Source organism: Peromyscus leucopus, chromosome 12, assembly GCF_004664715.2.
Source record: "Peromyscus leucopus breed LL Stock chromosome 12, UCI_PerLeu_2.1, whole genome shotgun sequence".
Classification (NCBI taxonomy): domain Eukaryota; kingdom Metazoa; phylum Chordata; class Mammalia; order Rodentia; family Cricetidae; genus Peromyscus; species Peromyscus leucopus.
In genome coordinates, this window is record NC_051073.1 from 78484607 (window position 1) to 78512303 (window position 27697).

The following is a 27697-nucleotide window of genomic DNA, read 5'->3' on the forward strand; positions in this document are numbered from 1 at the left end:
GACGGTGGCTGCTTAGCGTGGGGTGCTGGGAGGGCAGAGTGAAGAGGTGCAGTCCTGTGGGTTGTGATCAGGGTCACCGCTGCAGAATTCGGGTGGTGATGGCAGTGAGTTGGTTTGGGTGAGCGATCTGGATAGCAGCAGATTGAGGGAAGCATCCGTGGGTTTTTGGCTCTCCATCTGAAGAGTGAGGAACCTGGAGTACCAGCCAAGGACTTGGGAAACAGTGGGCAGGGAAGGGCGAACGGGGGGCCAGCCCTACTCTTCCCTACATGTGAACTCAGGACAGTAGTAGCCCCTTTGTTCCCCAGGACATGTCAGCGTTTATTTGTCCATGTAGAGAATATGGCAGAGAATTAACCCACAGCTAGAAATGGGCTTCAGAACTCCCCTCTCACGAATTTGCCTGGAGTGTTTTCAGACTTAAGATGCATTATAGCAATGACCTGAGTGGTTTCCGTGAGGTTTTCATGCTGAGTCACTATGCAGAATGGCAGAGGCAACACCGTGCCTGTCACAGTGACTGAGGAATGCTGGGAGTTAGCAGTTCTCTTCCTGCAGAGGACAGGCAGCATAGTTGGATCAGGCTGAAGGTGGCAGTTCTAGTGGCCCCTGGCAGAAGATCTAAGGGAGTCAGGGTCCAGTCTGCAGGTGGAATCCCGCAGGGAAGGTGATGGGAAGTACACCCACCGAGGGGCTGGCTGGTGAGAAGTGAGCAGACTGTGAATCTGCAGTAACAAACAGGAGAAACAGCCCCGCTCCAGTGCCCAGAGCAGAGCCCTGGGTGTCACTCCCGCATTAGTCCACAGTGGGGTGCTGGGGAGATGGCCTGCTGCTCTGCTAGAGGACACCACCCACTTGCAGTTCACAACTATCTGTACCGTGAATTCCAAGGAACACAGTGCCCTCTTCTGGCCTGCACAGAAACACCAGGTACTCCAGGGATGCACAGATATATGTAGGCAGAACACCATAAACACACAATCTTTAAAATTAAAAAGCTGGGTGGCAGTGGCACACTCCTTTAATCCCAGCACTCGGGAGGCAGAGGAAGGCAGATCTCTGTGAGTTCAAAGCCAGCCTGGTCTACAGAGTGAGTTCCAGGACAGCCAAGGCTACTCAGAGAAACCTTGTCTTGAAAAAATCAAAAAGAAAGTAAGCAGTGAGTATGGGTCTGAGCCTTCACGTACTGAGTTGAGCAGTGGTCCGGCCTGCTCCTCTGCTCTCCCCCCTTACGTTCATGGGAGCTCCCGTGCACCAGCAAAAGCAAAGTTGTGTTTCCATCTGGGGTGACCCAGCCCAACAAACAGTTCCTTAGTCTTGAGTGGCACGTGAGTCCCAGGGCTGGCCAGAGCCCACTTGGTACTTTGTTCCTTGAAGACCACCTGCAGGTGAAATTAAAATGGGAAGGAAGAAGGATAAGAAATCGGCGAGTTTACATCACGTACAAGTAGGTAGTAAAGACCCGTGAGAGCCGAGTGTGCAGCAGACCTGGAATCCCAGTCACAGTGGGCTCAGGCCGGACAACTCAGAGTGGCAGCAAGAGACAACACCACCACCACCTCTTGCCTGGGTCACCCATGTGTTCACTGGCTTACTCTCTACCACGCTGAGAGGTTAACAGATCCATAGGGCCAGAAATCTCTGTCCAGCTTTAGGGGGCTGGGGTTTTAGCTGTTCCTCTTTCTGCAGGGAATACTCAGAGCCTGTGCCTGTGGCCAGCTCCACCCACCTCATCCTTCCAGCAATCCTGGCCTCCGGGGGCAATCTCTGGGACTTACCAATCACCACCTGGGGCCCCACTGGAAATCACCTTCACATCCAATTAGTCTGAGACCCTGGGGGCCAACCTTTATTCATTCAGTTGGAAACCAGATGTGGTTCACATCTTTTAAACACAGCACTTGGGGATGCAAGCAGGAGGTGTAAGGCCAACCTGGACAACATGAAATTCTGAAAGAAAAAAAAGATTGATCACCAAGCCAGACTTGGTCCCCAGGACTTACTATGACTGCCACAGATGGCTTTTGAAGTGGGAGAAGTCTCCTTGGGTTTGAATGAGAATGGTTCCCATAGGCTAATAATTGGTCCCCAGTTGGTGAAACACTTTGGGAAGGATTAGGAGGTGTGGCTCTGTTGGAGGAGGTGTGTCACTAGGGGATGAGATTTGGGGTTTCAAAAGACTTGGGGCCATTCCCAGCATTCCCAGTGACTCACTCTGTCTCTAGTTTGTGGATTAAGATAGCTGGGGGCAGGGGATGGGGTGGGAGTGGGTGAAGAGATGGTTCAGTGGTTAAGAGCACTGGCTGTTCTTTCAAAGGACCTGGGTTCAATTCTCAGCACCCACATGGCAGCTCACAACTGTCTGTAATTCCAAAATCTGACACCCTCACTGAGAGGACACCCTGGCAGTGCTTTAGATTTCTGCCATGATCATGAAAGACTCAGTCCCCAAAGAGCAGTATAAACATCCCTAAGGTCTAAAAGAAGTAAACACACATGCAGGCAAAACACCAATGCACATAAAATAATTAAAAAAAAAAAAAAAAAAAAAAAAAGAGGTATGAGCTGTCGCTGTTCCTGCCACCATGCCTTTGCTTGGCCATCACGGACTCTGACCCTCTGAAACTGTAAGCCCCAAATTAAACACTTTCTTTTATAAGCTGCCTTGGTCATGGTGTTCTATCACAGCAACAGAAAAGTAACTAGACAGCTCTCCACAACCACAGGATATTATAGTTCCTATGTTTGAAATTCTAACTCCAAGCAGGTGTAGCAGTTCAGGCCTTTAATCCCAGCACTCCAGAGAGAAGTGGACCTCTGAATTCCAGGACAGCAATTTCTCACAGCTATAGACTGAGACTCTGTCTCGAAAAAACCAAAAAGTAAAAGATAGAAATCCTAACTGGCAGTACATCAGAATACAGCTCTCTTTAGAGACAGACCTTCAAAATGATTGAGGTCAAATGAAGCCACGTGAGTGGGCCTGAATCAGCACGCTGGGTGTCCTGAGAAGAGATGAGAAGACAGACAGACAGACAGGCCCCTGGTGGGAACCGTCCCTGCCGATGCTGTGATCCTGGACTCCCAGCCTGCAGAGCTACAAGACAATGAACTGCTGGTGCCGGAGCTGCCGGCCTGTGGTGATCCACTATGGCAGAGGGGAAGCCGGTGCTCCGAGATCGGTCAGCATGATGGCTTTCCCAGGGGACTTTGTCCTGTACTTGGATGCTCATATCTCCAAGGAAGATGCTTCGCTGCCGGCTTACAGCACACTGGTCTGTGTTTCTCATGGAGGTAAAGAGGCCTAACAGACCTCACTAAATCAGCCCTGAGCAAGTGAATGAACACGAACCATATTTTCCCAGCTTGGTGGATGAAGTTTGCTTCTGGTAGCTCCAGGGATGTCCAGTGACAGGCTGCAGCCGTCACCTCCGTTGCAGCCTTCTAGCTTCTGGCTTGTTCACTGAGAGGACGCCTGGGCAGTGCTTTACATTTCTGCCATGATCCCACAAGACAAAAGTCCCCATAGAGCAGTTTAAACGTCCCTAAAGGTCAGAAATCTCCCAGGTCAGAATCATACAGTACTGGAGCCAGGCAGTGGTGGCGCATGCCCTTAATCCCAGCACTTGGGAGGCAGAGCCAGGCAGATCTCTGTGAGTTCAAGGCCAGCCTGGTCTACAGAGCGAGATCCAGGACAGGCACCAAAACTACACAGAGAAACCCTGTCTCAAAAAACAAAAACAAAATACTGGAAAAGATGCTTGAAATTCTTGGGGTTGATAGCTCAGTGGTAGAGAGTTGTCTTCCGTCCTCAACACTGCAAAAATAAAATGCAGTCAAGCCATTATTGGAGCTAAGGGTTGAACGCAGGCCCTGACTTCAACCCAGCAAAATGCCTCCTGAAGGACTAGGTCAAAAGCGAAAAAATAAATGCCGATTACTCTGGCTGGTAATTGTGTGTATCTCAAGATCTATAACTGATTACATGAAATACTCTTACAGACAACCTAACAGCTTTGACAAGATTGACCATTAACCACAGTAAGTCAGTGTACCCTGTCCACTCACCCAAAGAGCCATGAGCTGGAGAAACTTGCATTTTTTTATAAATGGAAATGCAGTAAAAGCATGCCCTTCCATTAACCGGGGAAATGTCAGTGTTTAACTCCCATGCACAAAGCTGAATTCTAACTGAAAATGTTTTTCTTGAGCATGTGGTGTTCATGCATGTATGTGGGTGCACGTCTGTGTGGAGGTATGCATGTGCACATGTGTGCATGCGTTCGTGCACATGCATGTGGAGGCCGGAGGTTCATGTTGCAAGTCTTCTGACACTCTTCCTCATGCATCGAGACAGAGCCTCTCAGTTGAATCCAGAGCTCGCCGATGTGGGTAGCCCAGCTAGTCAGCTTGCTCCATGGCTGGAGTTAAAGACACCCAACCTTCACATGGGTGCTAGGAACTTGAGCTCAGAGCACAGATGAACCTTCGTGGGTACTGCAGTCCCTCCAAGTTTTAGCTGAGGAAGTTGTCTCTCCTCTCATCTAGGACTTGATGTGGGTGCTCATCTCTCTAGCACATCCCTGCATTACAAAGTCCCCACCAACCATCGGCAGTTCAACCTGTGATAAAACAACCCAGCAGCTAGTGTTCTTCAGTAATTAGGCAAACACATTTCTTGCTTAAAAATAGGCAGTTGAGGTACTGGAGAGATGGCTCAGCAGTTAAGGTTTGATTCCCAGCACCCACATGGCAGCTCACAGCCACCTGTAACTCCAGTTTCAGGGAATCCGGTTCCTTTTCTGCCTCCATGGACTGCCTGTGGGTAATGCATAGACACACATGCAGGCAAAGCACTCATCCACAAGAATAATAAAAGGGAAAAGGTCCAAGGAGAAAGACTTTTTTCTTTTGGTTTTTCGAGATAGGGTTTCTCTGTGTAGCCCATGCTGGCCTTGAACTCGAGAGCAACCTGCTTCTGCCTTCTGAGTACTGGGTTAAAGGAGTGCACCACTACAACCTGGCTATATAATTTTGAAAATCTTTTGTTTTTGTTGCTTTATTTCTTTTTATTTTATGTGCATTTGTCTTTTGCCTGCATGTATGTCTATGTGAGGGTGTCAGAACCCCTGGAACTGGAATTACAGACAGTTTTGAGCTGCCATGTGGGTGCTGGGAATTGAACCAGGGTCCTCTGGAGGAGCAGCCAGTGCTCTTAACCAATGAGACATCTCTCTAGTCCCAAGAAAAAATATTTTTAAAAAATAAGTAGTTGGACATCTTCAGAGAGAGGGTTCTGCTTAGTCAGCTTTTCTGCTTTTCTTTTCCTTTTTATTTATTTGTTTGTTTCACATTGCCTTTATTCGAATTATGTAGGAATCAGTTCCTAGGGTCAGCAGTCCCTGCCGGGTTCTGGGCATAGAACTTACTAAGAGCACAGACTACCAGTAGGAGCTATTAGGTGGAAGTTTCTGTCATCTGCCAACTTTATTAGCGTGGCACTTTCAGGTCCTGCTTGCTCCCTGCTTGTCTGGCTGGCAGCTCCAGGCTCCGCCCCTTTTCATCCCTGCCTTCTCCTAATCTGGCTCTCCTGCCTAACCTTATCCTGTTCAGCTACTGGCCAGTCAGCTTCTTTATTAAACCAATCACAGTGGCATATATTCACACAGTGTAAAGGAATATTCCACAGGATTTCCCTCTTTTTGTCTAAATAAAAAAGGAAGGTTTTAACTTTAACATAGTAAAATTATATACAACTAAAACAGTTATCAAGTAAGAATTACAGTTACAACATCCAGTCCATCTGTATTTGGCAAAATTAGAGAAAATACTCCATTTTCTATCCTATTTTGGTGAGTCTAAAGTTTTATATCTAATTTACCTCTTATCATAATTAAGGAAAACTATAATTATAACTATCTAGTCTTTAACTCCATCAAAGACCCCAGAAGGGAGAAATGTTACCTAATGACAGGGACATCAGGCCACCTGGACAGTCACCCTAGGTTCCTCTGCAACGTTAGGGCATCCAACTCTGGCCTACAGGTCTAGCATATCTGACAGACTTTCCTGTGAAGCAGAGAATTTTGAAAGACTATCCTACCCTGTCTTGGCAAAGTTCTGCAGTCTCCTTTCTTACATCCTGCTGGTCCAGTTTGGACAGTAACTGTCAGCAGTTGAGGCAAGGGCAGTTTGCCCACAATGCTAGCTTTTGCCATAAAGAAAGCAAACTCCATATGGAGATTCTTCGATGCCCGTCATGTTTTCTGGAGTACATTGGTGCTGCCAGGAGCAAACATGTCTTACTGTCATAAAAAGTCTAAGTTATCGAAACATTTTAAATGCCATGTTCTGTAGGTCTTTGAAGTGTTTAAATAAAGATTGCCTATCTGTCTGAAATATATCTCTGTATATCTAGAAAACCCAACTAACATGACTACAAGTCTAATAGTATGGGTGACTATTCGCCTTTTATTATCCTAAATAGATTTTAAGGACTAAAACGTCACATTGTATAGGTACAAGCTGTATAGGTAATACCTTAAGCAAAAATAGAAACAGATGTATAAGGACAATAACCTCAAATTTATAACAATATACAAAAATGTCTCAAACAGCTGGGTGGTGGCGGCACATGCCTTTAATCCTAGCACTCAGGAGGCAGAGCCGGGCAGATCTCTGTGAGTTCAAGGCCAGCGTGGTCTATAGAGCGAGATCCAAGACAGGCAACAAAACTACACAGGAAAACCCTGTCTCAAAAAACAATAGAAAGAAAGAGAGAGAGAGAGAGAGAGAGAGAGAGAGAGAGAGAGAGAGAGAGAGAGAGAGAAAGAAAGAAGGAAGGAAAATATCTTAAACAGAAATAGAAACATATACGCAGTGTAGCAAGAATGCCCTCAACATACAAAAATCCATATCAATGTAAATTATTTAAGAGTAGTAGATGCTTTTTTAGTTTGAAATTGATTCAATAATCTACCTTTTTATTCTATCATTTTTATATCATATCCTCTTTTTCCTTTAGAAAGAGATCTTTGAATTTAACTCTTTTGTTTAGCGTTTTTTTTTAAATATCACAATAACAACTTGTAACCAACCCCCCTTAAATGATAATAAACATCCATAACCCATTTTTTAGGAATGTGGGCATAGTTCTCTAGACTACTTCCTGTTGGTTGGGGGTACTGGTAATCTTTGAGGGGATTAGGGAAAATTTAGGATAATTGTTAAGTCTTGGCTGTAGTATTCTGTGAGGCTGGATCACTCAGTCAGCAGTCTAGAAGCTGCTCTGGATACTAGATCACCTGGAGCATCCGTGTCTGGTCCCCCTGCTCTGAAAATACATAAACTTCTAAAGGTAACATATGTATCTGCATTAACACAAGTATAGACTGTACATTGTACATAAATCAGCCAAGGATGATTTTTTTGTTATGTGTTTGAGCAGGTAAAATATACATTATGTATCTTGTAGTTCTTCTAGGTTTCTTTATGTCTGTAGTCAGGATTTCAGGGGGGTCTTCCTGATCAAACCTGATTTGTTTGTTTGTTTTTTCTCTGTGTAGCTTTGGAGCCTGTCCTGAAACTCTAGACCAGGCTGACCTCACACTCACAGAGATCTGACTGCCTCTGCCTCCCGAGTGCTGGGATTAAAGGTGTGTGCTACCACTGCCTGGCAAGACTTTATTATTTTAAAACTATATGTTTCTTTTTTATGATGTCTATACCTTCTCTTTTCTCTCCCAAGCCTATGTATATTTTTAAACAAACTATAACCCACTTAGAGACTTTTTTTTTTCTAAATCTGTCCTTCACTGAGCATCTTACAGATGCCTTTTCTGTCTGCATGAGCAAAATTTAAACTGCTGTGTAACTTAGATCATGGCGTGGTCCATGATGGTGGCTGGTTCCTCCTCCTCGGTTCCCTGAGAGTCTAGTCTCATGACAGAGGTATATTTACCACCAGCTCTGGGAGCCATGTTTACTGCCCCAACTCTGGGAAGTTTGGGGTCTACATGGTTGGTATCACACCACCCATTGCTCATAAACCCCATTTAAATGTTTGGTAGCAGGGCCTCTGAAAAGAGCCTCCCTCGGTTTTTGCTGCTAGCACTGAGCCAGGAAGCTTCTCTTAAAGGAACCACACCTCTGGTCACCGCCAGCAAACAGAGTCCACTGGAGAAAAGGCAGTTACCAAGAAGTTGTGTTTGACTCTGTTTTTGTGTGTTTAGAATTCTTTCCCAAGCTCTCTCAGGTTTTATGTGGATGTAGCTGTGCCACGTTGGAACACCATTTGTGGACTGAAGTTTCTGTCCCATTCATCAGCTCCTGAATAACTGACAGGGAAACTTAATGTTACTTATAAATGCTCTGCCAATACCTCAGGCTTGTTACTAACTGGCATCTACACTTTAAGTTAACCCATAGGCCTTATTTATGCTCTGCCATGTGGTGGTACCTTTATTAGCATGGCACATTCATGTCCCGCTCCCTATACGTCTGGCTGGCAACTCCAGACCCCGCCCCTTTTCATCCCTGCATTCTCCTAGTCTGGCTCTCCTACCTAACCTTATCCTGTTCAGCTATTGGCCAGTCAGCTTCTTTATTACACCAATCACAGTGGCATATATTCACACAGTGTAAAGGAATACTCCACAGCAGGGCTTCCTGGCTCCACTGTCCCCAGTTCATTGTCAGGGCAGGACTAGGAGGAAGATGACCCTGCCTCTGGGAGAATGGGCCTCCCAGCCAGTCCCTGTGTCGTCACTGAAGCCTGTGCCTCAGGAGCTATGGTTTTTTCCCTCTTAGCCACTGTGTGGGCTCACCCTGGCACTGCTGCCAAGATTTGAGACAACTCTACCCCAGAAGGGGCAGAGCGGAGATGGGGAGACACGGGCTCGTTGGAACTTGCCTGTTGACGGTGCAGAAAATTGTTCTGTGGGTATCTGCGTCTTACTTAGGGTTCTGTTGCTGTGAAGAGACACCATGGCAAAAAGAAAGCACTCAACCGGGCCGGCTTACAGTTCAGAGGTTTAGTCCATCATCATCCTGGTGGGAAGCATGGCGGCGTGCAGGCAGAGATAGTGCACTAGTGGAGAATTCTACATCCCAATCTGTAGGCAGCAGGAAGAGAGAGCCACTGGGCATGACGTCAGCCTCTGAAACTTCAAAGCCCACCCCCAGTGACACACTTCCTCCAACAAGGCCACACCGGTGGAGGCCATTTTCCTTCAAACCACCACAGTCTATCTCAAGGGCAGTGACTACCTCTCCCTACCTTGGTGACTCTGCTGTAAGTGAGAATTAGGGGCCACGGACTAGGGCAGTCTGGAAGTGGTGAGGCTTCCACAGGAGACCCAGAGGGCTCAAGGGCCATTTCCACTCTCCTTCCAAAAACAAGATGTAGCTGCTGATGTCCAGTGTGTCCTCAAGCTCCTTTTGATGGAAGCGCACGTTTCCAGGTGTGCTTGAGTGTCTGCGGTGGGCGGGGCAGGTAGGTGGAAGGAGGGAAATGGCCTGTCCTCTGGCTTGGCCCCATGTGTGCCTGGTTGACTTCACAGAAAAAAAAATCTCAGGGTGAGTCAACATGAAGCAGAGTTAGAGTTTATTGAGAAGAGATTTTTAACATAGATTGGCACAGAGGTTAGTAGAGACACTTGGGTATCAAGATACTACCAGGGCAAAGGTATGGGCTTCCCCAGACATGCCTCAATGTCTGTAGTATATGATTCCATTGCCTTCTGAAGGTCCATCTCAAAGGATACTGTGCCTTGTGAAGGCACATCTCAAAGGTGTGTGTGATTCTGTACCTCCTGAAGGGACGTCTCAAAGGATTGTAAAGGACTTCAAGGATAGAGTGGCTCCTAAGGGGCGCTGGGTGAGAGTAGCTGATAAGATAAAGTCACATGGGTAACAGAAGATGCTTTTACTGTGAACAGATTTCAGTCTTGTTTGAGATTCTCAGCAAACTTCAGACTTACATCTGGAAAGGTAACAAGGCCATGCTCAAGGACATAAATAATCAGGCCTTACATGGCTCATTGCTATTTTAACACTTATTTGGAAAAAAAAATCTATATAAAAAACACATTGTCTCTTTTTAATGTCTCTTTTTTAAAACATTTATTTTTCTTTAAATTATTTATATTTTTATGGATATGTGCACGTAAGTACAGGTGCCCCCAGATAACAGAGATGTGGGATCCCCTGGAGCTGGAGTTACAGGCGATTGTGAACTTCCTGATGTGGGTTCTGAGAATCAAACTCCAGTCCTCTGGAAGAGCAGTCTGTGCTCTGAACCACTAAGCCAGCTCATGTACCTGCTCTGTGTAGGCAGTCCTAACGGTGAATGTTAATTGTACTAGATTTCTCAACTCTGAGTTGGTGAGCTACTTCAACCCTTTCCGATCTCACGTCTCCTTAGTTTCCTTCCTGTCCTGTCTCATGCCTACACCTCTTCCTCATGCCTGTCTCCTGAGCAGGGGCTCTGCCGCAGTTTCCCAGGAGCTGCCTAGAGCGCCTGTGGATATATGGCAAGGGATGAGCGGTTCTTATTCATGTTGCTGCTGCTGAAAATTTACTGTTAGACCAGAGAGGCTGGAGGTGCAGCTCCATGGGGAGCATGTGCATTTCAATCCCCAGGACATGGCTTCCCTTGATTTCCTCTCCCAGGCTCATCTTGGCAGCCAACAGAGATGAATTCTACCACAGACCATCCAAGTTGGCAGACTTCTGGGGGAACAACAGTGAGATCCTCAGTGGTAAGTGTCTCTTCACACCTGGTGAGCAGCTGTGTGCTGTGCTCCCCGAGTTTGGCGAGGCGGCACCCACGACTAAGGCCAGTAATGATGCTGCTTCCACATGCAGATGCTGAATGCATAAGTAGACATGGGTGGCTTTGGGGATTCAGCCAGCCCTAGAATCAGGCATCCTTCCTTTAGAACTGACCGCCCAGTACGTCCCATGCGTCTTCACATGCTGTGGGGTCCTGGAAGAAATGGTCAGCTTGTGAGAAGGGACCACATTGCTTGGTCTTTGGAGCATTGCCATTGTGTGTGTGTATCTATGTGTGTTTTCGTATCTGTGTTCATGTTCCTACCTGCACCCCTTGCCCCACAGAAAGGTTTGTACTGGGTGTTTTTGGTGTTCGTAGAAATCAGTAAGCTTTTTCTAAATGCAGGCCAATTGTCAGGAAACAGTTTGATCTTTGCTTTAAGGCCTGTTAGGTGGGGGAGGAGCCAGCCCCATTTGAGCTAAGTATTTTTGACTCCTGAACCCAGGACCCCAGGAGTTAGTGGGTTTTCCGGTCTGACTTCCGGGAGCAGACAGCACTCGCTGCCCTCGGTGAGCACTGTTCAGTTCCTTCTGTTTGGTTCTTTTTGTCCTGTCCCACACAGTCAGTTAATCTCCGGGAACAGCTCCGGCCTCTGCTCTTTTGTTCCATGAACTCTGGCCACCTTAGTCTCCCTGGACTTTTAGCTCTGTCCTCAAGATCTTTGTCTGTGTGTGTGTGTGTGTGTGTGTGTGTGTGTGTGTGTGTGTGTGTGTACTTGTGTACACTCTCACAGTCCGCCACGTGGATTATGGGGGTCAAACGTCAGGCTTGGCCTTTACCCACTGATCCTTCTTGCCAGCCCATCTGGCTTTTTGTTTGTTCTTTTATGGTGCTGGGGATCAACCCTGGAGTCCTATACATGCTGGACAGGCAAATGTTCTACCACGGAGCCATATCCCTGGCCTGTTTCTTGTTTTGTTTTGCTTTTGATGGGAGGGACAGGGTCTTGCTGTGTGTTTCTGACTGGCCTGAAGCTTGCTGCCTCTGCCTTCTCACAGCAGGGATTACAGGTGTGCACTACCACACCTGCTCAGATCCTTCTTAAAGTCCGTGCTTTCATAGGTTTTAGTTTTGGTGGTTTTATGTGGGACAGTAAATCTGTTCTCTGTTGCTCGGCCACACAGTGAAAGCTCATTTGTTTTCCAGTGGTTGATTTGTAGGTTTCTTTATGCATTCTGGATATGAGCCTTTCATTGGGTAAATGGGCTGCCAACTGACTTCCTTAATATCTTTTGGTAAGCAGAAGACTTCGTTTTTATCGAATGTAGTTTTTATGGCTTGTTCTTCTTTGTCTTGGAAGGCAGCCTGCTCCTCCCCCAAGCCATAGCATTTTTTTAAAAGATTCATTTATTAATTTATCTATCTATCTTTATTTATTTATTATGTATACAATATTCCTCCTGCATGTTGCCTTTATGCCAGAAGAGGGCACCAGATCTCATTACGGATGGTTGTGAGCCACCATGTGGTTGCTGGGAATTGAACTCAGGACCTCTGGAAGAGCAGCCACTGCTCTTAACCTCTGAGCCACCTCACCAGCCCCGCCGTAGCATTTTTAAGTTGGCAGTCTGACTCTTGTCTCAAATTAGCTTTTATTGTGTGTATGTATGAGCTCATGTCTGTGTGTGCGCACATGTGTGCATGGGGCCAGAGGACAACCTCAGGAACACAGGCCACCTCCTTTCAAACAAAGTCTCCTTGGCGTGAAGCTCACTCATTAGTCTAGACTGGCCCATCACAGTCTCCCATGGTAAACCTTTCTCTGCTTACACCACCTCATCCTGGGTCTCACGGGGTTCGGGAAATCAAACAGGTCCTTGTACCTGCAAGGCAGGCATGTTAATAACTGTCCCCAGCTCTGCAGTCAATCTTTGTGCCTGATGTGAGGTAAGGGCTGAGATCTCTCCTCCTCGTGATTACAGTATTGTTTACTGAAATCAGTTGTGCGAACATGTTGGGTCTGCTCTGACCTCTGTGGCACACTGATGTGTGTGTCTGGGAGCCAGGGCCACTCTCTGTTACTGTTCTTTTGAGCCGAGCACAGTAGTCACACCTGATCTTTTGAGCCCAACAGTTCAATACTGTTTTAAATGGTATATTTAAATTTTCATTTTCTAAGCCAGGCATCCCAAAACTTTTGGATCTGAGGCAGGAGTGTCACCCTGAGGTCAAGGCCTTCTGGGCTGTATTGTGAGACTCTGACTTAACAAAAACAAAGCAGGGCCAGGGAGGCCAGGAGGCTCGGTTGGTAGCGTTGCCGAGCGTGCATTGCATGGACCAGGCACAGGTCGTACATGCTGTAATCTCAGCACGCAGGTTGAGGCAGGAATCAGATGTTCAAGGCTAGCTTCAGCTACATAGTGAATTCAAGGCCAGCCTGAGCTACATGAGACCTTGACTCGGAACAAAGCAATAAATAAGTGAACAAGTAAATGTTCGTTCTCTAGTTCTCAGCCGACTTACGTGCTGGTTCTAGTGGGCTGCCTTGGGTTTGTTTGGGCTTTTCTGTGTATGTGATTCTGCTCCCCACCACAGAGTTTTGTTTTCTTTCCTGCGTTTACATTTTATATTTATTTTTCTGTTATAATTGATTTTTGTTCAAGCAAATGACATTTTAGGGTTAGGGAGATGCCTTGTCAGATAAAAGTACTCACAGGAGGATCTGAGTTCAAATCCTAGCACCCACCAGCATGGCCTGTGTGCCTACAGCCCAGAGCTGTAGAGGGCAGAACCAGGCCTGCCGAGGCTTGCTGCCCCCCCCCCCCGCCCACCCCCCCACCCTGCCTAGTTCCAGACTTAGTGAGAGATGCTGTTATAAGGGTTAAGGTGGAGAGTGGTAGAGCAAACATCTGTTGTCTTCCTGTAGCCCCCGCTTGGGCACAGGTACGTGTACCAGGACACACAGGTGTGCAAATAACACATTTAGATTCCACATACACACTCATATAAACATACTGTCTCACAGGACAGCTTCATAACTCATTTTACTTGACTTTGAGTGCAGTGACCTAATAGTCTGGCCAGAACACTGCCCGTTGTCTGGGGTCTCTCTCTCACATACTCACACCTGGGCCATACCTCCCAGCTCCTCTCCTTTGGCTTACAGGGCCTGTACAACCTAGTGTGGGACCTGGTGGCAGCAGCCTCAACCCTATGAGGAGCTGTGTGTCCCGGCAGAGCTACGGAGCATGCCTCCTGAGGACTGGGCAGAGAGGCCCAAGGGGACTGGTCACGGGCACTTGGCTGGTGGTAATGCTGTCATCTGCTCTAGGGCTCGACATGGAGGAAGGCAAGGCAGGAGGAACATGGCTTGGCATCAGCACACGTGGGAAGCTAGGGGCGCTCACCAACTACCTGCAGCCCCGGCAAGAGCCGGACGCCCGTGGTAGAGGTATGGGATCTGTGGGGTTGGGTGGGGCCTAGGAAGGCAAGCCTGGCAGGGCAGTGGAGGTGGGCAGATCTCACTGGTGCTGTGAGGAAGGCAGGCACCCTGCCAGGGCTTCTGCTGGTGAGCCCGACACTCTTCACATGCCCTTCTCATGCCCTTCACGTGCCCTTCACATGCCCTTCACATGCCCTTCACACGGCAGTGACGGGAAGAAGAACTGGAGGAGAGAAATGGCAAGCATTGCCAACGTGATTATGCCAGGAAGTATCCTCCAGGCTTATGACTCCCTGCCCTGCATCATCGTCCCCAGTCTGTTGAGTTTCATCTTTCTTTTATTTTTTAGAGATTTATTTATTTGTGTATTTTATATATATGAGTGCTCTGTCTGCATGTATGCCTGCATGCCAGAAGAGGACATTGGATCCCATTATAGACGGTTATAAGATGCCATGTGGGTGCTGGATTGAACTCAGGTTCTTAACCACTGAGCCATCTCTCCAGTTATGAGTTTCATCTTTCTTTTCTCTGTGTAGTTTTGGTGCCTGTCCTGGATCTCGCTGTGTAGCCCAGGCTGGCCTCAAACTCACAGAGATCCGCCTGCCTCTGCCTCCTGAGTGCTGGGATTAAAGGCGTGTACCACCACCACCCGGCTGACCCCTCTTCTTACGTCCTCCCTGAGGCCCACTTCCGTCTTCCCCAGGACGGGACTCATGCCTACTGCCTTAGCTATTGATGTGTGTGCCCCGCCTACAGGTGAACTCGTGACTCACTTTCTGACCAGTGACATGGACAGCCTGTCCTACCTGAAGAAAGTCTCTACGGAGGGCCACCTGTACAATGGCTTTAACCTCATAGCAGCTGACCTGAGGTGGGTCTGCCTTGGTAGCCAGGTCTTCAGCACTTCTGTGTCCAGCTCCCGGCCCCAGTCAACTTGGTGGCCTCTCCCGGGACTTCACCTGAGGGGTGCTTGGCAAGCATCTGAGGGCCTGCCTGTCAGGGCTTCTTGAGTCAGTGTGAGGCTGCTGGCTCCCGCAGTGACAGAACTGCAGTTGGGAGTGGGCAGTGGCCTCTCACTTGGGGCGGCTCCACTGGGCAGCCATCACCTCCTGGGGGGATGCTTCATAACAGCTGGCATCAGTCTTGATGGAGCTCCCAGGTGGTTCTCATATTGGAGATGTGGCTATCGGGACACAAATTTGATAGGCTTGGCCCTTCAGTGAGTTAAATATCCTTACGTCCTTTTATCCCTGATGTCAGTGAATGCGATTAGCTGGGGGTTTCCTCCTGAGGGAAGCTGCTGTCATCCTATACCCAGATGTCTGTCCTGAGCTGCCTCCTCCCACAGGGCCAGGTCCATCGGTGAGCCCTGGGCCCAGCATGTCTTCAACATCCATTGTGCGTGGTGTGTCCTGTGTCATTCCAGGACTACATGGATAGGCTGACTCGATGTGGAAGCTGCGTGAGGTGCAGTGGTCACGAAGGAGGACTGGAGTGGGAGCTGGAAGGGCATGCTGCCATCCTCCTTTCTCACTTTGGGGGTTCTGGGGACCATAATCCTATGCTTGCTCTCCTCTCCATGGAGCTGTGTGTGCCTTTTCAGTAATAGTTCACGTGTGTCTGATGCAGCCCAAGAGACCAGAGCCATGGCTCTGATGCAGGCAGGAATGGTTGCTCAGTAGCTGTGTCAAACGGGTGGAAACAAGGCTGCTGTTCTCTGGGCCGACACACAGTCGCTCATGCTGTTCTCTGGGCCGACACACAGTACCTTCCGCTGTTCCCTAGCCAGATACACAGTGGCTTCTGCAGCTGGGCCTCTGGAGATCTGAGCAGCCTTCCTTGCTGTAGACCCTTCAAGGTCAGAGTTCAGCTAAAGAGCAATCCCACAAGTCAGGGGCTGATCCACCGCTGAGGCTGCAGGGTAGCAGTCGGGTACTGATGAGCCAAGGTCTAAGCTGGGCGTGGTGCTGCACACCTTTACTCCCAGCACTTGGGCCCAGAGACACAGGCAGGTCTCAGGGGGTGTTCAAGGCCTGCTGTTCTACATAAAGAGTTGAAGACCAGCTAGGACTCTGGTGAGGCCTTGTCTGAAAACAAGCAGCCAAGACCCGAGGCTGGAGAGCTGTCTCAGGGGGTAGGAGTGCACACAGCGTTGGCAGAGGACTGGAGTTCAGTTCCCAGTGTCTGTGTCACATGGCTGCTGCAGCTCTAGCTCCGGGGACCCCGTGTCTCTGGCCTCCACAGGTGCCCACACACATACAACCAAAAGTAACAGTGGATCTTTTTTTTTCTATTATCAGCTTGCTACAGTATACGTTCTTATCCTCATAGTGAAATGTTTCATTGAGGCTTACCCAGTAATTGAGTAAAACCAAAACTTTATAATAAGCTACAGTCATCCTAGGGTTCCCCCTGCTATAGCCTCCCTGGTTCTGTGGGTTGCAGTCTGATTGTCCTTTGCTTTATATCTAGAATCCACTTATGAGTGAGTACATACTATGTTTGTCCTTCTGAATCTGGGTTACCTCACTCAGGATGATATTTTCTAGTTCCATCCGTTTGCCTGCAAATTTCATGCTGTCATTGTTTTTCTCTGCTGAGTAGTACTCCATTGTGTACATGTACCACATTTTCTTAATCCATTCTTCAGTTGATGGGCATCTAGGTTGTTTCCAGGTTCTGGCTATTATGAATAGTGCTGATATGAACATAGTTGAGCATGTATCTTTGTGGTATGATTGAGCATTCCTTGGGTATATGCCCAAGAGTGGTATGGCTGGGTCTTGAGGTAGATTGATTCCCAATTTTCTGAGAAACCACCATACTGATTTCCACAGTGGTTGTACAAGCTTGCACTCCCACCAACAGTGGAGGAGTGTTCCCCTTGTTTCACATCCTCTCCAACATTGACTGTCATTAGTGTTTTTGATTTTAGCCATTCTGACAGGTGTAAGGTGGTATCTCAGAGTCATTTTGATTTGCATTTCTCTGATGATTAAGGATGTTGAGCATTTCTTTAAATGTCTTTCAGCCATTTGTGATTCTTCTTTTGAGAATTCTCTGTTTAGCTCTACAGACTATTTTTTAATTGGATTGTTCAGTATTTTGATGTCTAGTTTCTTGAGTTCTTTATATACTTTGGAGATCAGTGCTCTTGTCAGATGTGGGGTTGGTGAAGATCTTTTTCCATTCTGTAGGCTGTCTTTTTGTCTTATTGACTGTGTCTTTTGTCCTACAAAAGCTTCTCAGTTTCAAGAGGTCCCACTTATTAATTGTTGTGCTCAGTGTCTGTGCTGCTGGTGTTATATTTAGGAAGTGATCTCCTGTGCCAATGCGTTCAGAAGTACTTCCTACTTTCTCTTCTATTAAGTTTAGTATAACTGGATTTATGTTGAGGTCTTTGATCTACTTGGACTTGAGTTTTGTGCATGGTGACAGATATGGATCTATTTGTAATCTTTTACATATTGATATCCAGTTATGCCAGCACCACTTTCTTTTTTCCATTGTATAGTTTTGGCTTCTTTGTCAAAAATCAGGTGTTTATATGTGCATGGATTAATGTCAGGGTCTTTAATTCGATTCCATTGGTCTGTATGTCAGTTTTTATACCAGTACCAAGCTATTAACAGTGAATCTTAAAGAGAGAGAGAGAGAAAGAAAGAAACCAAGGCCTAGATTGGAGAGAGATTTGTCTTGGTCATAGACACCTGGACACCCCACACACACTTGGACACCTTGACAGGGGTGCTCATTTCCACGGGTCCTTATGCAAAAAAAAATCAGAAAAAAATTCCCACAAACAAAATGATCAAAATTTATTAGCTAAACATCTTAAAACGTTGCAAAGACTAGAGTGAGGAGGAATGGAAAGGGATGAGAACCTGGCCTGGGGGCTGCTGGGTCTGGGGGCAAGTCATGCCTGGTGTCCATGTGGAACAAGAGGAATCGGCTCAGTAACGAAAGCCACCCTGTCTGTGATTGTCCATTTGGAAGGTATTTCAGTCACTTCTGAGTTCCAGCTGAGTGGAGGAACTAGGGCGTCTCCAGCAGTTACAGCCTGTGAATAGTTGTGAAATGCTAAAGTAGGAGAAAACAGTCTTTGCCACTTTGTTCAGAAGCCTGCTCTGTAGCTACCTGTCAGAAGCACTTAGAGATTACCCGTGTGGTGGCAGCTGTGACCCACCGGAAGGGTCACGAAACATTCAGAGAAGCAGGCGGGACTCGTACGTCCTGCTTCTTCCTTGCTGGTTGCAGTGGTGAGCCCGGAGTGTGCCTGTGAGAATGGACAGGGCCTGGTGTCTCTGACCCAGTTTTCCAGGCCCCGAGCTGGGCGAAAGTGGGCCATTGTCCTTGTGCCGGTCACTAGCCTGGGCTAGAGGCGGGGCCGTGGGACCACTGGGAACTGCTGGGAGTGGGTGCTTGCGGCTCCCATTAACTTTCTCTGGCTTTTGGTTTCCATTCACAGCACAACAAAAGGAGATGTCGTTTGCTACTATGGAAACCGGGGGGAGCCGGAGCCTGTTGTCTTGACACCAGGTGAGCCTGCTTTGGTGTCCAGACGGGGGGGGGGGGGGGGGGCTGCTTCTGTGTGGGACACCATGTGCTTTTCAGAGCCCAGGCTGGGTTGCATTACTCTCCTGGTACTTTGCCTTTTGGCTTTTTGTGTGTCTTATGTAGTCTGTACTGGACTGGGGCCTGCACCTGCCCACATCTGCATGTATGCTCCCATGGGCTTTTCCTGCACTGGGAGATGCTGACCTGCTCTGGACCCCTGCCCAGCCCCCATAGCTCAGCTAGCAGCTCACAGGGGTCACCACCCAGGGTCTTCCCCAGGCCCCTTGGATGATACACGTACATATCACACACTTCAGCTCCTCTCATATGCATACCTCCTACACCTAGTGCCCATGCTTGTCCCATGTCCCCTGCCCCAGAGCTCCTGGGTCCCTTCTGTCACCACACCTATGCCCAGGCTGTAGTTTCTGCAGCTGGGCCTGCTGTCCCTTTCTTTCTTGAGTGCTGCGATTTCTTGGAAGCCTCGTCTACCAGTTGCCCACCTCCACTCTGAGCTGACTCTCTCTCTGTGTCTCTGTCTCTCTCTCTCTCCCCCCACCCCACCCCGCACACACACACACACACACACACACACACACACACACACACACACACGGCCCTGTAAGCCACTTTGAAAGAAGGGAAGTCTGTATCTTGTCCCAGGTCTGGTGCCATGACTGAGCAGGACCCGGGGAAAGAGCACAGATGGGTACAGCCCAGCCCAGGGCGAGCTCGGCTGGGGCCAGCTGCTTTCTCCTTCACTCACGCCTGTGAACAATCCTTGCTGGTAGCGTCTTGGGTCTGTGGGCCTTGGACACTGACTCTGGTCCCTCCAGCTAGCCACTGGAGAGAGTCAGTGTCCTCAGCAGCTCTGTGTGACACTTTTCACTCCCAGCTTCCGCGCCCCCAAATCATGGAGTCTTTCTTAGGCAGCTGGCCTGCGTCTCCAAATGAGGTTGCAGGACACACGTCACCCCTTCCCACTGAGGACCATTGGTGGGTCCAAAATGTTGTGATCCAGGTGGAGCCCAAGGGAAGTGGGGAGCACCCCCAGGATAGCTGAGTGGCCCTGTCCTGCCTGTGCTGTTAGCTCCAGGGATAATGGTGGAGTCTTTAGCCCTGGCCTGCTTCATAACAGAACTCATACGCCCACTAGTTCACACCAAGGCTGGCTTCAGCTTTTCATGACTTTCTGGGGCTATTTGAGCCCCAGGTGGGCCAAAAGGCTCCAGAGCTCCCCTGATTTGCTGGGGTATGTGCAGCCAGGATGCCGTCTGTGGGCTGGTGAGGTCCTAGAGCTGAACCTGGATCGTGGCTTCTCGTCACCCCACTGGTCTCCTGCACATTCCTCACCCAGGGCTCTCGGCCAGCTGGGACACTCTAGCTGTGCCGCCCTAGCTGTCCTTGGTGGTGTGGTCCTCCCCTTTCTGTGCAAGCCCAGGACAGATCCACTTGCACTCCCAAGAACCAGTTGATGCCTGCCTTGAAGTCCTGAGTTTAGGCAGAGTCAAGTGAGTTCATCTCCTGCCAGGTCTTGCACTCCGTTTGCCTCAGAGTCCCTTCATTTCAGCTTCTTGGGGTCTGCAGATCCACTGAAGTCGGCCTCATACCAGCCCAGCGGCCCAAAGGCCTCTGGGAGAGCGGCTGGGGGCAAGGGCATGAGTCCTACTGTTCTCAGAGCTGAAAACTCCCGACTGCAGCTCACTTTCTGCTGGGTCTTTATGTTAGAAATTCTTTCCATCTACATCATGATTTATCCCTGAGTGCTCTACTTGATCTGTATCCCCTTCTCCTAGTGTTGAGAACTGGACCCGGGCCCTCCCACCTACTGAACACACTCTTAGTAAACCCTCAGCCCTCCACTTTTGAGCAGGAGAATTGCCCCGAGTTCAAATCCAGCTATGACTACACAGTGAGTGCCAAGCCAGCCTGGGCTACAGAGTGGGGCCCTGTCCCCAAAAGCCAAACCTTGACTGAGATGAGTCTCACATGCTGTGCATGTAAAGTCTATCACACAGCCGGCTGTGGTGGCAAAAACCTATAATCCCAGCACTAGAGAGGTAGAGGCAAAAAGATAATAATTTCAAGGCCAGCTGATATGCAGAATAAGTTCAAAGCCAGCCAGGACTCCATGACAGGTGGAAGAAAGGTGTTTCATGTAAGCTGTGAGTGGTGCATATCTGTAACCCAGTGCTCGGGAAGCTGAGGCAAAAGGCTCATAGTTTGAGGTCAGTCTGGACTCCATCTACAATCAAATGTGAAGCCGGGCGGTGGTGGCACACATCTTTAATCCCAGCACTTGGGAGGCAGAGGCAGGCAGATCTGAGTTCAAGAATAACTTGGTCTATACAGTGAATTTCAGGCCAGCAGGGGTTACATAGTAAGATGCTATCTCAATAAACCAAATAAATTAATAAAATAAAAAACAAATGATGAGCTGGGCATGGTATGTACACCTTTAGTACCAGCACTTAGGAGGCAGAGGCTGGCAGATCTCTATGAGTTCAAAGCCAGCCTGGTTTACATAGGAAGCTCCAGGTAATTCCAAAAATTTTTTATCTTCCACCAAAAAAAAACCCAGACCCATCTGTATCTGCTCCTACTTACCTCCTATCTCTTGGGGTTTATGCATTCTGGACATTTCACCATGTGGTGGAAGAAGCTGGCTTTTAATCTGACTTACTTACCCTGATGTTTTCAAGTGCCTTTGCCCTGAGCCACCTCACTGGCCCAGCACATCTCTCTCCACTTAGAGCCTTTTAAGGAACTTCCATGTGGTTTGCCAAAGCGTTTACACATTTTACATTTCTGCCAGCGGTTTATAAAAGTTCCTGTTTTCCTGAACACTGACCAAGACTTGTTGTTCTCTCTTTAGGGGGAGAGAGTTCTAGGGATGGAACCCAGGCCCTTACGCATGCTGAGCACATTCTGAGCCACTGAGCTATATATATCCCCAGCCCTCTGTCTCCCTCCCCAACTTGAGGTGCTGGTGAATCAAGCCCAAGGCCTCTGGCATACCTGGCAAAGCTCTCTGGCCTTGACATTATTACCTGCCACCTCTTTTCTTTTTTTAGGTAGGAGTGAGGGGGTAGGGGTTTGGTAGGGGTGGGGACTCATGATCCCAGGCTAGCCAGACTCCAGCTCAGTATATATCCAAGGATGGCATTAAACTCCTGGTCTTCCCACTGCCACCGACTGAATGTTGGGATACAGATGTGGTCTATTCATTTAAAATTTTTGTTCTTTCTACATAATCTACAAATCTCATCAGATATCTAACTCACAAAAACCCTTTCCTATTTTCTGTTTTATTGAACTTCTTTGGCGCTTTTTTTTGAAATGCATAACTTTAAATTTACATGAAGTGTCATTATCTTGCTGTTGCTTATGCTTTTATTGTCTTACCTAATAAATCATTGCTTAATCTAAGATCATGAAGCTTTTTCTTTTTAAAATGTATTTACTTTGTGTGTGTGTATATGTGTGCGCGCACACGCGCATGTTCACTTTGGGACACAATCTTACTCTAACCAAGGCTGGCGTGAACCTTGCTGTGTAGGCTGGCCTCAAACCTGCCACGATCTTGCCTCAGCCTCCCGAGTTCTAGAATTATAGATACATGCCACCACACTTGATCCTAAAGCTGCTCTTTTTCTTTCTTTCTTTCTTTTTTTTTTTTTTTTTTTTTTTTTTTGGTTTTGTTTGGTTTTTGGAGACGTGAGTCTCATGTAAACAAATTTGCCTCAAACATTTATTTGGGGGGTATGTGTGTGTGTACACCTGCCTGCATGGCCATCATTCCTCAGCTCACATGTGGAGGTCGGAGGACAAGTCAGCAGCTGTAGTTCTCTCCTTCCATCACGTAGATCCCGAGCTTGAACTCAGGTCAAGGTCATCAGGCTTGATGGCAGGTGCCTTTACCCACTGAGCCATCCTGCTGCCCTTAAGTTATTTTTGCATAGGATGTGAGGTCAGGTCCAACTCCAGTCTGATCACCCAGCACCATTATAGAATGGTCTTCAAGCTACTTCAGAAAGAAGAATCAGTGACAGTAGAGCTGACAGCTTGGCCTTGGCGGCTCCAGCAGAGCCAGAGTGATCTTCCAGGGCCTCAGCGGGACCCAGTCAGATTCAGCTTCCACTGGTGGCTTGTCAGGATGCTTGACTGTAAGCCATCTGCCCCAGCCACCTGGGGCCTCCACATGGCGAGGCCGACCTTCTTCCTGCAGGAACCTATGGGCTGAGCAATGCCCTGCTGGAGACGCCCTGGAGGAAGCTGTGCTTTGGCAAACAACTCTTCATGGAAGTGGTGGAGCAGAGTGAGGCCCTCCCGAAGGACGCCCTGGTCTCCCGTCTCCTAGATGTACTCAACAATGAGGAGGCGTAAGTGAGCAAGTCCCCCTGGGGCAGCCACACAGCTCTAGGGCAGGAAGGAAGGCAGAATTGGCTACCTAGAAGGCCTGTGAAGATGAGCAGGGTGGCTTCCCAGCTGCAGGAGAGCCTGCCTGACCTGTTATCCTCTGCTTCCTTAAGACTCAAACCTATTCCTCTTGGGATGCAGTCTGGGTTTCCAGTGGGGCCCTGGATAATGAGGGACGGTGAAGCTAGGGCCCGTGCTCTGTTAGACTTGGTGTTCTCTGAGGTCTGGTCTCCCTCTACACAAAGAGGGCTAGTGTGATATTCTAGAAGGTTCTAGCTACTCAGCAAACCTTAGGGAGAAGAGCCAGAAAAGCCAGAAGCTAGTCAGAGCAGGCCTAGAGCTTGACATTGTTTGCTACGTCCTGCCTCCAGTCACCTTGGTGCTAAGCATTAGGTGTAGACACATCTGTCCCTGGAAGGAACAGATCCCCCCACATTCTCTTCTGTGCCCATGAACCTCTTCATGGAGCACCCTTAGACTCTGGGCACTTGGGCCTCTGCCATCCCAGCCAAAAGTCCTGGCATTTGTTCTTTCACAGACCCATGCATCTTCCCATTCTCCTGTAAGCTTGGCCACTTTCTGCCCAGAACCATAGCATCAGTCTCCAGCCTCAGCATCAGCTGCCCTTTTGTGGGGCGGTGCTGGGTTTCACTCAGCCATGTGTCCACACGGTCCTCAATCATTTGAGTAGGCCAATTATGGCTCTGGCTGTTCTTAGCGGTAACTATAGTCGTGGTGCACATTGTGCTGGTTGGTGAGTCTCAGGGTTTAAGGAGGCTCTTGTCTATGGACTGGTGCCCACAGGGTACTGCTGAGAGACAGTAGAGTGCATGTGCCGTCTCGATGCCTCGGCTTAGTGATGGAGTCACAAGTGATACAGTGGGATGCTGACAACGTGGAAGGAGCCAAGTGGGAAAGTTATACACAAGCCTTTTAAGGCCAAGGTCTCCTCGGGAACCTCAGGCTGCCAGCGTGGCAAACAGGGCTCAATACAGGGGCTACACACAGGCAGTAAGGGGACTAACAGCTTCTCTGGCCCTCTGTCCTTCTAGACAGCTGCCAGACCCAGCCATTGAGGACCAGGGCCGGGAGTATGTACAGCCAATTCTGAGCAAGTATGCAGCTGTGTGTGTGCGCTGCTCCACCTATGGCACCAGGTGATGAGGGTTGGACCGCTGGGCATATCCCCTTCCCACTGGGTGGCCCCCACAACACAGCTGGCCGTGGCCGGCACCTCCCGATTGAGTGCGTTTCAGAATCTGTCTTCTCCAGACTTCACCGCGGGTTGAGCAGGCCCTATAGTTTATGTGCCCATGGGGTCGGGTGGGTCAGAGCTCTGGCCTCCTGAAGCTGTCACTGTGTCCTAGGTGGGACTCCTGCCTACCGCACCCGCTCAAAGGAGCCAGAGGGGCACTGGAATGTTCCTGCTGGCGGATACTGGCTGACAGCTGCCCTGGCACTGATTCTCCACAGCCTGTGCTTTACATGCTAGGGTGGCAGCTGTGGGCTGGTCTTTCCTGTGTACCCACCCTACTTGAAGGGCAGGAGCTCACACATGAGAAGCCACCATAGGGTGGGACTAAAAGGAAGAAGAAAGTGAGCTGGATGACTTAGCCTGGGCCAGTGGAGGAAGAAGGACACAAGAAGGATTCTTCTAGATAAACAGGTCATGTGCTCCAAGTACTTGAGAGCCTAACCTCTTGGAGAGCCAAATACGGCCAGGTGTCTGGGAACCTGGTGCACTGCCAGTGGGGTGGCGGGTAGTCAGCCCTACGACCCTGTGAGGGATGTAGTGAATTGGTTCTTGCTGTTAAAAAACAGTCAGGCCAAGCTGGGGTGTTTTAGAGCAGAGGTAACAGGACTCACCCATTATGAGGCTGGCCAGGGAGCCCAGATGCCCCTCATGAGCCCCTCATGTCCTCAACAAAGTTGAGGCTGTTATTTAACTGACTTAAGGCAAAGCTGAGTAGCCAGCTCAGGCCCTAGGTGTGATGGGCCTACCCTGTGTGCCTCAGGTCTGGTCCTAGCTGTGACTCTGAAAGGTGGAGCTGGGACTAAAGGATGCTTTCTTTCAGAACCAACACCATCATCCTTGTGGATGCAGATGGCCATGTGACCTTCACAGAACGAAGCATGCTGGACCATGACACCTCTCGCTGGGAGACTAACACCCATGAGTTCACACTACAGAGTTAGCCCCTACTGCTAGGATGCTGTGTCTCAAGGGCCAGCATAGACAGGAACCTTCCATGGCCACGCTGCATGAACCAGGACCATCTGATCTGTGTGTTACCCATACTTGACCTCATACTCAGCTCAGGGTCTGTCTTTGTGCCAGTGGGGAATGACAGAGTTGAACACTAGGTCTGAGTCAGGCCTAGGTGTGTCGTAACACATGTGACTGCACCTCATGCTCAGTCCCACCGCCACCACCAGGTACACACACGTGTGTGTCTGACTGAGTAGCAGAGGTGTACCTCTCACTTGACATGTTTGGCCATGGTCTCTCCCCTGAACAAACAGCAGAAGCAGCTTTTATGCAATTGGCCTTGCCTTTCCTGAATGCAGAGCACATCTGTGCTCCAGTTCCTCGTAGATAGACATGCTCCTGCAGGAGCACTGGTTGTTAGAAACGGAATCAGGCACAAGAAAAACCCACATCGACAGAAAATGGAGACAGTTGGAGATCCTGTAGTTCTGAATGTGTTAGGGGATCCCATGTGTGCTCTGTGGTTCTGCATGCGTGAGGACCCTGTGTGCATTGTTACTCCCACTGTGTGGACCCTGGGATCCCTTAGAACCCTGCTTGCCCCGCAGGCATTGTGGGTTCTGCAGGACCATCTCAGCAAGTGGCTCAGCCAGCCCCTGCATCTCCCATCTCCCTCTTCACAAGCTGGACTTCATAGGAACGTGAACGTGAGCTGTTGATAATAAAACTTGGAGGTTGTGATGGGTAAGGTGTTTCAGAGTTCTTCCTTCGTGTGGTGGCGACAGTCAGAACTGGAACTGTCATGGTGGGTGAGATCTTTCTTCTTTGTACATAACCTCTGGAGCACTGATGGATGCCGGTCTGCCCTTTGGTGGAGGCCAGGGTGTGAGAGAACCTGTTTGTGACTACAGGGTGAAATGCCATCACCAGGGATTCATCGGGAGTCCCTAGGATCTGTTGTGTGACTCCCACAAACCTGGGTATGACACTGGAACATTACCCATCTGACAGTGGGGGGGAAAGGACTCCCTGGAAGAAGAGGTAGCCTGTGGGTCTTGGGGCCAGAGTATGATGGCAATGGATGAGGTAGAGGTCCAGGGGATGTTCTTAGCCCTGGGCCTTGGGAACCAGGCTCCTCCACCCTGCCAGCAAGAAGCCACAGCTCAGCCGGGCGGTGGTGGCGCACGCCTTTAATCCCAGCACTCGGGAGGCAGAGCCAGGCGGATCTCTGTGAGTTCGAAGCCAGCCTGGGCTACCAAGTGAGTTCCAGGAAAGGCGCAAAGCTACACAGAGAAACCCTGTCTCGAAAAAAAAAAAAAAAAAAAAAAAAAAAAAAAAAAAAAAAGAAGCCACAGCTCAGGCTCCCTTGTACATCTGCAGCCACCTTTGTCTTAGCATTTCAGAGTAATGAGCCAAGCGTGGATCTGATCTGAGTGTCCCAAACTGCATGGGATGCGCTGCTGGTCCATCTGGTGAAGAGTCAGCCTGGCTTCGCTTTTCCATCCTCTAGCACCCTCTCTGGGGTCCACAAGAAATGATGCTTGGTTGACACCAAGGCTGAAATGGGTGACAAAGTACATCACCCAGGCCTGGGAAGAAGCAGGTGCTGAGGACCTCATTGGCCGAGTCTCCACAGGGTGCTGTAGATCCTGCCACCTGTCTTCTATCCGGTTTCCACTCATGGAGAACCCCTCAGATGTCCACCCTGTCCTGCCATAGAGCCCTCTGCCCCAAGTCTGCCTGAAGCTTCTCAGGGACCTCCTGTGGAAGGAACAGCCCCAAAGTGTAGCTTCTCTTACAGCCTAAGTTATGCCCTTCCATAAAGGAAATCCTCGCCCAGTCCCTCAGAGCTTGTACAACCGTGCAGACATCCAGACATCAGCCTCCAAAGCCCTGAAAGAGGTGTCTGCTACCTTGGTGAGTATCTGGCTCCCTGACAGCGCTTGCCTAGCGGCTGTCCTCAGCACCGCCTCCCCAGAAGGAAAACAAGCCAAGTGTAGTGATGTACGCCTCTGATCCCAGCACTCCAGAGACTGAGGCTGGGAAACTAAAGAAAGTTTGAGGCCAGCCTGGGATACCTAGTGAGACCCTGACACATAAAACTAAAACCCTAGTCAAGACCAAACCGCAAATATTCTGAAGAAGGTGCTCATTACCGCTGTGTTTGCTGTGGCAGCATGGGAAGAAGAAGAAGAAGCTTTTCCTGTGAGGACCCTGTGAGCACCAGCTCTATGGTCCCTTAGTACCACACAGGTGGGGAGCCGACACGAGACCAGGACAGCGCCTCCGGGGC

At 49.0% G+C, this 27697-nt stretch overlaps 1 protein-coding gene across 7 annotated transcripts in view; it reads left to right on the forward strand.

Moving 5' to 3' along the window:
• Positions 1 to 26152, forward strand: part of Tango2 (transport and golgi organization 2 homolog) — a 51775-nt gene extending 25623 nt beyond the window's left edge. For 3 of the 7 annotated variants that reach the window (XM_028854157.2, XM_028854159.2, XM_028854158.2), the window contains exons 3-9: positions 10672 to 10760; positions 14106 to 14225; positions 14976 to 15090; positions 18688 to 18758; positions 23005 to 23158; positions 24248 to 24352; positions 25271 to 26152. In XM_028854157.2, coding sequence (XP_028709990.1) covers positions 10672 to 10760; positions 14106 to 14225; positions 14976 to 15090; positions 18688 to 18758; positions 23005 to 23158; positions 24248 to 24352; positions 25271 to 25391 — 775 coding nt within the window. In that variant the 3' untranslated portion in view covers positions 25392 to 26152. Of the gene's footprint in view, positions 1 to 4002; positions 4042 to 7635; positions 7656 to 10671; positions 10761 to 14105; positions 14226 to 14975; positions 15091 to 18687; positions 18759 to 23004; positions 23159 to 24247; positions 24353 to 25270 lie in introns of those variants that run through there. The other 4 variants (XM_028854160.2, XM_028854161.2, XM_037209917.1 and 1 more) reach the window with 3 other exon arrangements.
• The last annotated feature ends 1545 nt before the right edge of the window (positions 26153 to 27697 follow it).